Source organism: Furipterus horrens, unplaced genomic scaffold, assembly GCF_987537825.1.
Source record: "Furipterus horrens unplaced genomic scaffold, mFurHor1.1.pri manual_scaffold_5, whole genome shotgun sequence".
Classification (NCBI taxonomy): domain Eukaryota; kingdom Metazoa; phylum Chordata; class Mammalia; order Chiroptera; family Furipteridae; genus Furipterus; species Furipterus horrens.
Genome location: NW_028327175.1, coordinates 135,569,170 through 135,578,418, shown reverse-complemented (window position 1 = coordinate 135,578,418; position 9,249 = coordinate 135,569,170). Strand labels below are relative to the sequence as shown.

At 38.7% G+C, this 9,249-nt stretch overlaps 1 protein-coding gene across 1 annotated transcript in view; it reads right to left on the bottom strand.

Annotated features, from left to right (window-relative positions):
• Positions 1-558: 558 nt before the first annotated feature.
• The window catches only part of ARHGAP19 (Rho GTPase activating protein 19), a 54,600-nt gene continuing 45,909 nt past the window's right edge, over positions 559-9,249 (bottom strand). Inside the window, 4 exon segments of the mRNA XM_090277905.1 lie at positions 559-903; positions 905-931; positions 4,994-5,104; positions 8,534-8,632. Coding sequence (XP_090134031.1) covers positions 805-903; positions 905-931; positions 4,994-5,104; positions 8,534-8,632 — 336 coding nt within the window. The 3' untranslated portion in view covers positions 559-804.

Below are 9,249 nucleotides of genomic sequence, written 5' to 3'. Positions count from 1 at the left end.
GCCTTGAGGCACAGTGACTTGGCACAGGAGTACCGGCACCACACGGACACCAGAGATGTTCTAGGCGAGAGGAAACCGAACAAAGCAGACGAGTTCAGCAAGCACACGATATTCGGCATTGCCAAGGAAAAAGGATCAGAGGGAGGGAGGGAGGGACACAATTTAATAGTTAACATTTGTTAAAATAGTGTATCATTCTGAATTCTCCTTGTTCAATACTGCAAGCCAAATACCTTGTGATCTCAGGCCCAAGAAATAATGAAAATTTCCAGGAAAGCTATAAATTCCTTGGACACAAATAAGGTATTGAGGAATAGAGCCTCATGAGATAAAGAGCTTTCCCAAAGCTGAAGGTGAAAAAGAGGGGAAAGACATCTGGCTTAGAGCCCATTTAGATTACATATACAAAAAAAGCTTTAAAGAATAAACAAATAACAAACAAGAAATGACAACAAAAATATCCAACACTATCAAAACAGAAAAGTCCAAAATATCAGCTAAAAAATAACATCAATCCACTAAGCCTGACAGTACTTAAAAAAAAAGAATACTGGCAGTTGAGCACAAATCTCATATTTTTAAAAAATAAAATATGCCTAAAGAAATACATGGAATAAGCCCTGGAGTCTGCCTGGTTCTGCCTACTTACTGTGTGCTGTCTAAGCTGGTTGGCCGGTTAGTGGTTTCCCCATAATATTAAAAGAGAGAAAGAGTTGCTAGCACTGGTTCAGAAGGCAGAGGCTGCAGAAATCATCCAGTGAGTGGGGTTAGAGGTATCAGTCAAGTCACAGGATTAATTAACTTTCACAATTCAAAATGCAGCAAGCAAGCTGCAAATCCAAGCTTCTCAGGGAGCGGGAATGACACCTGGCCGGCTCCAGAGAAAACTCTCAGTGGACGACAGGAGAACTCTGGATCCTTCAGAGGAATCCTAGGTTGAAAGAGAAACAAGAGCATTAAGCACATTTAGAAATATTTTTTTGCAAACATCCCATCTAGAAGCTAAAGAATCTATACTTAATATTTGCTATAAACGTTTGATTGAGAATTGATGAATCTCTACCCAGTAAACCTCAATCTGTCCACCTGCTCTAATCTCATTTCATTACATTATCTTTTTTTTTTCAACCACAGTTTACATTCAATACACTCTGCACCAGTTCCAGACATACAGCAAAGTAGCCAGAACACCATGCGCCCCACAGAGTGGTCCTCCCGCTGCCCCAAGCACCCACCTGGCCCCATACCCACTTATCTTGACGTTATTGACTCGATTCCCCACGCTGCAGTCTGCATCTCTGTGGCTATTCTGCAGCTACTAATTTGTACTGCTTAATCCCTTCCCCTTTTTCACACGCACCCCAAACCACCTCCCCAACAGCTGCCAGTCTGTTTTCTGTCATCTATGAGTCTATTTCTATTTTGTTTGTTTGTTTCGTTCATTGGACTCCACATATAAGTGAAATAATATGGTATTTGCCTTTCCCTTACTGGCTTATTTCACTTAGCATAATACTCTCCAGGTCCATCCATGCTGTCACAAAAACATTTCCTTCTTTTTTATGGCCAAGTAGTATTCCACTGTGTAAATGTACCACAGATTTTTTATCCACTCATCTACTGATGGGCACTTGGGCTGCTTCCAAACAGCTACCACTTCACTAAGCTCCTATTTTGTGCCAAGCACTGACCTGAGCTCTTTACATACATTCTCTCATTTACCCTCACGACAATCTGTGCATGAAGTGATGCACTTGCCATTTTACAGGTGAAGAATCTGAAGCCTACATAAGTTAATTTGCCCCAAATATCAACACTAACCCAAATGTTTTTCAAGTTTACTTGATGTGGGATCATCTTTAGTAAATAAAGTTAATTTAAGTTTGGTTTAATTAAAATAGGTATGTCTTCAGAGTTGTCAACATTAAATATGTTTCAGGAATACACCTCTGAGGATATAGGATTCTAGTGCTATTAATTTTTGAGGTTCTGTTTACTACCATAAACTGGACTAGATCCTTAATTCTTCTAGCTTCCAGCAATATTTGGCTACAACTCTCCAAATTAACATTTCCAATTTTTCTCGCACCCTTCTGACTTGGCATCACTGAGAACTAAAAGGGCCATTTCCCAGAGCCCTGCAAGCCAAAGCGGGACAACTTGATATGAATTTCAGAGAAATTACCACAACAACTTGTGTATGGACAGTCTTCATGCCTGTTGCTGTACGGCTCACTCAGAAAGATCACCAGACTTAGTTACATTGTGGGTCTCCTCAAGGTTGGGAAAATGGCTACAGACTGGATTTCAAATTATTGCCTGTGTAATTGTTATAGAATTTGGTACTATAATCCTATTTAGATGTATACTTTCTGGGTTACACGTGCCCTACTACCCCTTTTAACATATCTGCTACCCAGGCAGTTAAAAGTCCTTGCCATTAACTCCGATGCCTCAGCATCATAGTGGATCGTAGTGTTATTCCTGACAGCTATTCTTCTTTTTGGCAATGCAAGTGTCTGACTTAAGCTTTGTTTGCTGAGGCACCATTTCACAAAAACACCCACGCCAAAGACAGCTCTCTCCAGTAAACACACGGCTGCGTCACACTGACTAGAGAGCTAGCCCCCTCCCCACTGAGGCTCTTATGCTTCAGCGATCTTGATTTCTGTAAGTGACCACTTGGGTCACTTGCTTTTTTTCTCTTCTCACACTTTAAATTGTCACTCTTATGTTTTAATTTCACCAGTGAAGATTGAGCCCACAAAACCCTAGGCCCCGTGAAAGCAGAATGCCAGGCCAGTGCACTCTCTCTCCCTACCCATGGCCTTGCTGTGTGGTCTGAGGTGGTTGTGTAATTTCCAGGTCTTGTAAGTAATAAACCTTTTTTTTCCCCTGAAGGACATCTCGTAATCACAGGAAGACCCACAATGGCCAATGCAACCACAACACTGGTTATCAATAGGCTGAGACCAGCACTGGCACCGACAGAGGCCAGGCACTGTCACCACTACGAAGAAGGGAAGAACTAACGACAGGAGGCCACAGCATACCCCAAGTCTGGCCTCCGTCTTACAGGAGACTAACTAGTTACAGATAATGCATGGGAAGTAAACATTTTAATTTACTTAGTTTAGTCAATAGGAGATCAAAGGAAAAAGTATATCTGGTTGAGTTAGCTAAAGAAGGTTTCAAGTAGGAGGTGGGGTTTAGGCTGGGCTTTGAAGAATGGGTAAGATTCTATATTTATTTTTTAATTGAATTTATGGGGTGACACTGGCTAATAAAATTAAAATGGGTAAGATTCTTTTATGGGGGGTGGGACTACTGGAGGGAAGGGGGGTACTGGGCAGAGGGGAGTAAAGGGAAAAAATATGGGACTACTGTAACAGCATAATCAATAAGATATACTTAAAAAAAAGATCTATCCATAAGGATTGGGCTTTTTGTTCTCTTTGTATTGCTGAAGTCTCAACAGTAATTATGTTCATGTCTGAAAGATAAAATGAGCATGTCAAACCAAAGGTCACTTCAGCTGCCACACAAGCCTAATAAAATAAGACCAAGTCTCATCCAGTTTTCTTTAGTAACAAGCATGACCACTTGTTTATCTTTTAATAATCACAATGTGCTTCCAAAATGTTATGTCAGTTGAGCCTCATAAGAGATTTCTCATGTAGATATAACTACTATCCTTATTTTCAGAGGAGGAAACTTGAGCTCAGAGAGAATGAATGGTTTTCCCTGGCCAGAGGAATGATGATTCAAATCAGGTCTAACTACAAATCCCCTAGTCTTTCCAGTAAAACAAATGGCTTCCTTGGAGGAAAGCCCAGTAGCCACTGCCTTTTACCAGAAGAGCCTGGGCAATCAGCAGTCCCAGCACTAAATAATCCCTCTTTGTCCTAAACCTCAGAAACATCTTGTCTCTGACTGCCAGGGTCCATCAGCATGAGCTGGCTATCTGGAAAGCTTTTCACTAAATAAACAAAGCTGAAGTCTATGGCCAAAAGGAGCGTAACTACTCCATGTTCACAGAGCATGTTCTCAGCACTTCTGTACTTGGTTTCACAATCAGTTAACATTTGTTTTTAATTTGCTTAACAAGTACTCTGAAGATACTTTACATGTGTCCCATCTGTCCAAGAATACAGGGACCAGGTGGGTCTGTGTTCACAGTTCTACCACTCAGCACCTGGGACAGTGCTGAGTAGACGCGCAATAACCATCTGCTAAATGAACTCAAGGGCAAGGACACAGCCTTGTAATTTTTACATTGCTTCTAACTACAACCATACCACACTGGGAGTTTTTAAAATGCTACTGACTGACTATGCAGAAAGGAACCATATTCAGTAAGAACACAGAACAAGTACAGTTAGTACCTTTTTTCCCCTCTTTCTTCCCCTCAGACCATTTCAATCTTGTTGGTGTCACCATGACAGCTGGAGATCCAGAAACTAGCTGTAATAAGAAAATTTTATAGTGGCTTAAATATTCAAATGTCATTCTTACAGACAGACTTTACTAACATATGAATTATTTACTGGTTCTATTTCAATGTGAAGAGTTTTACTGACATATTTATATCTCATTAATCTTAATTGGTTTTCTTGCTGGGTTAATGAAGTAACCATGCCCAGGAAGCCTTGAAGGATTCCTCCACAGGTAATGCAGTACCAGGTGGCTTGGCTCAAATGCTGCGCCCCCTGTGGAGTCTCCCAGGAAGAAGTGCTCCCTCCACCACTATGTTCATGGAGCTAAGTCACCGTATGTGTCTTCTCTGCTTATGACTGGCCCTATCTTCCTTGAACTCAAAATGTGTTTGTTGAATGAATCAATAAAAACCTACAGAAAGATGCCAGTCAGCATAAATGAAAGGTTAATTGAGAAAAAGACAGAGTTTACTGTCCAAGAGATGACAGTATATCAATTTTCCTTCTTTCCACAAATGTACACATACAAAGAGGAAGTACAAATAATGGTGTCTTACTAAGTTCATATTTTCTTTGCTGGCTCTCTTCAATTCACCAGTGGCTAGAGATTCCGGAGTAGGTGCCTTGTTTTTCTTTTCTGACATCATTTGATTTCCCAGGACCTTCCGCTGATTTAGGAAGAGAAAATATTTGATTTATAAACATCTGCTATATCTATATTATAGCTATTCTGGCCTTCAAAACTAGTTTCTTAGGTTAAGAAAATCTCAGCTTTCTGATAAATTCTCCCAGGCCATCTTATACAAGGGAGGGCAAACTATGTTACAAAAAAAGAGAAAGAAAACCCTGAAACTACTCCCTTCCTTTAGGTGATCACTTTACCTCTACATTTAAAAAGACTGCAATGTTAGAAGCAACTTTACAGTTGATTTAAACTTGCTAATACAGACAATTACAGTACACTTCTGAGACCATAAAAGAAACACCAGTCACTTACTTGTATAATTTTTTCCCCAAAGACATGTTATCTCTGGCAGTTAAGAGTACTCTCCTCTTCTCCCAACTAAAAAATACTTACATTGGGCCCACGCAAAGACTTTGCTTTCCTGTCATGTCCTCAAACAGAATTGGAAAATTTGGAGAAATTCTATAGGAGTTTCTCATATAGCCAAAAAGGGGTATAGGCCTTCTTAAGAGGGTCACATGACTATACAGACAAGCAGAGCAAGACTAAAAACCCTTTCATCTCTACAGCTTAGAAGCTGATGTGACCTAGTGTAATAGCTGACAGTGATGATTCCATCATCTTTGGAGAAATCTTCCCTTTTTAATTCTTAGAGAATAATTTTGAATTCAAAAAAAAAAAAAGAATATATGAAAACTAGAACATTAAACTCTTCAATATAAATATTACTAGCAATATTCAGAATGTTCTGATGTGATAAATTATTTACATGAGAGAAATTTTAGAGAAAAAAAGTCTACCCACCCAGCCTCAAAAAGGAATCAAAGTAGGATAGAAATAAAATAGCTAAAACAGAAATGTTTCACTGACTCCTTTCAGAAGTCATATAGCACCTCAGAGTAAGGTAAACTGGGGATGCCAAGAGCCAAAGGACTGGGGTAAAGCCACCAATGAACTTCTTTAAAAGACATTTCACTCCATTGGTATTGAGCTGAAACCTACATCTATTACTAACTCAAAAGTCTCTTTATTTGTAATGAAAACAGTTTGCCCTCCATTTTACAAAACGTACTAACATTTGTGTTTAAAATTGTTCTAAAATGTTTTATCCTGATAGAATTATAAACTCTTGTAATTCTAAAGTTCTAAATTCCCTCTGAATAAAGAAGTGGGCAGCTGCCAAGAGGATACTATATATTTACATTCCAAGCAACAATTAGCAACACATCTAAAACCAACTGCTAAAGAAAATTATACCCATCTAACTTCAGTTAAAGAAACACTGCTTTGACTGACAGAGAAACTTTTCTCTGACTCTAACTTTCCTTGTTATCAATCATCTCTATGACAGGGAAGTCGTGGGAATGACAGACTTCCAAGTAAAAGTAACCAAGGATGTTAATTTTACTTGCCACATTTAAGCAGGTGAACGCACTTCTATGGTTCTAGCAAAGAGGTTTTTTTTAAATTATGGTAAAATATATATAAACATAAAAGTTGCCATTTTAGCCATCTGTAAGTGTACGGTTCAGTGGCATGGAGTACAGTCACACTCATGTGCAACCCTCTCCAGAACCTTTCAGCACCCCACACAGAACCTCTGTACCCGTTAAACAATAACTCCCAATTCCCCTCATATTCCTGGGCCCTGACAACCACCCTTCTACTTTCTGCCAGCGTGAATCTGACTAGTCTAGGTACTTCATGGAAGTGTAAGAATACATTTGTTCTTTGGTGGCTGGCTTATTACACTTAGCAGAATGTTACCAAGTTTCATCCATGTTGTAGCATGTGTCAGAATGTCCTTGTTTTTTAAGGCTGAATAATAAATACCCCACTGTGTGTATATGTCACGTTTTGCTTATTCGCCAATAGACACATGAGTGGCTTCCACCTTTTGGCTATTATAAATATGCTACTATAAATATGAGTGTACAAATACCTGTTTGTATCCCTGCGTTTAATTGGGGGGCGGGGGGCATACTCATATACCCAGAAGTGAAATTGCTAGATCATTAACTCAATTTTTAATTTTTTTAGAAACCACCATACTACTTTCCATAGTCGTTGCACCATTTTACATTCCCATCAATGGTGCACAAGGGTCCCAATTTATCCATATCACACCAGCACTTATTTTCTGTTGTTGTTTGAGACCAGCCATCCTTGTGGTTATAAATTGGCATCTCACTGGGGTTTGGGTTTGCATTTTCCTAATAGTAGGTGATATTGAGTATCTACTCATGTTTTTATTGGCTATTTGTACCTCTTCTTTCTAGATATGTCTATTTAAGTCCTTTGGCTATTCTTTCATTGGTTTTGTAAGAGTTCTTTTTATATTCTGGATAATATTAGCCTCGTATCAAATATGTTTTACAAATATTTTCTCCCATTCTGTTTGTTGCCTTTTCACTCTGTTAATAGCAAAGGAAATTTTAACATCAAGCAAAACCTAATGTCCCAGAAGCTATTGGCCCCAGTGGACCAAGATTGAAAGTGAATTCTAAACTTCTATTAATGACATTAACTAGGACCAAAATTAGAGTTAGATGATGTTGCAACTTCTAACAACCGCAGCTTACTGGAATATATATATATTACAGGGTATAAATATATTTTAGGGCACAATTTTTAATTTTAAGCAAAGAGTTCCTTAATTGTTGCAAGATTAATAAATTTTAATAATGTTGAAACTGTTTTAAAAAGAAAAACAGTAGAATACAGAATAGTGCTAATCGCACTCCAAGTTAACCAGAACCTCGTCTTACTTTAGTTATGCCTGGAAATTTGAACCCCATAACCAAGTTATCTACTGCCACCTGATGACAATATCCCTTAACTACAAGTTCAGACAGTCCACAAAGACTGGTAAATTGTATCTGCAGTGATGGCATCAACAGGAAAGAAGTACATATTGTATTTGTTTTAAAACAAGATTTGTAATGAATTTGACACAAAGGAAGAGAATACAACTGATCAAATATTAAGCTCACAAAAATTTGTGTTACCTAAAACTCACAAAATCCATTTTCTAACTATTTTCCTAGTCGCTGTCAACCTTCTCACTTCTCCATAATTTCAGCAAACTGTAGAATGAAGTGTGTAGCACAAAGCAGGTCATGAAGCAAAAGAGACTCTCTACACAGTTCAGGAGTAAGGACTCTGTCCTCAATCCCAAAAGAGAAGATGGGCCTTCATTTTTTTATTCCTCATTTCTCTAATCACGGAGCTTCTCTGATTTGAAGCACAGCTAAATGCTCTGAAAAATAAAAGCTTTTCCAAATGCTATCCGTATTCCCTTACAAATGAGTCCTTTATAAGATCCCAAAGAATAGAAGAAAATTGTTTATGCATAACAACAGTCAAACTGCTCAATTTTCTCAGTCAAGGATGAAACTGATAACACACCTACCTTAATAAGGCCACTGAAAGAGCGTGAACGTGCCCTCTTCTGTACCTGGGGAGTAGAAGGGTCTCGCCCTGGTGTTTGGGTCACAGATTGCTTATTAAACTAAAAGAAAACATAGGGAACATTTTGTTAATATTCTCCCATTAAGAGATAGCATTCTGTGACAACCATATGAAGAGTTAAGTGTAAATACCAAGAAAAGTCCAGGAATAAGTCAGTCTGTGCATATATATATTAGTAAGTAGGGTGGCAAGCAAATCACAAAGGCAGAAATGATGCTGCCAAAAAACAAGTCTAGCCCTGGCTGGTTTGGCTCAGTGGATTGAGCACTGGCCTGCGAACCAAAGGGCCACAGTTTCAATTCCCAGTCAGGGCACAAGCCTGGGTTGTAGGCCAGGTCTCCGGTTGGGGGTATATGAAAGGTAACTACACATTGATGTTTCTCTCCCTCTCTTTCTCCCTCCCTTCCCCTCTCTTTCTCCCTCCCTTCCCCTCTCTCTAAAACTAAATAAATAAAATCTTTTTTTAAAGTCCAAATTTATTAAATTAGCCTGATGGTTAATTAAATTAAATAGTGCACATCAAAAAAAATCGAATTGGAATCAGTTTATGGCAAGTACAGAGGACTGAGAAGCATCTTAACACAAGTATGCAACCAGCAAAATCCAGACTGTGGGAGATTAGAAGATAAACAATCTGATTTCTCTCACAAATAAAGT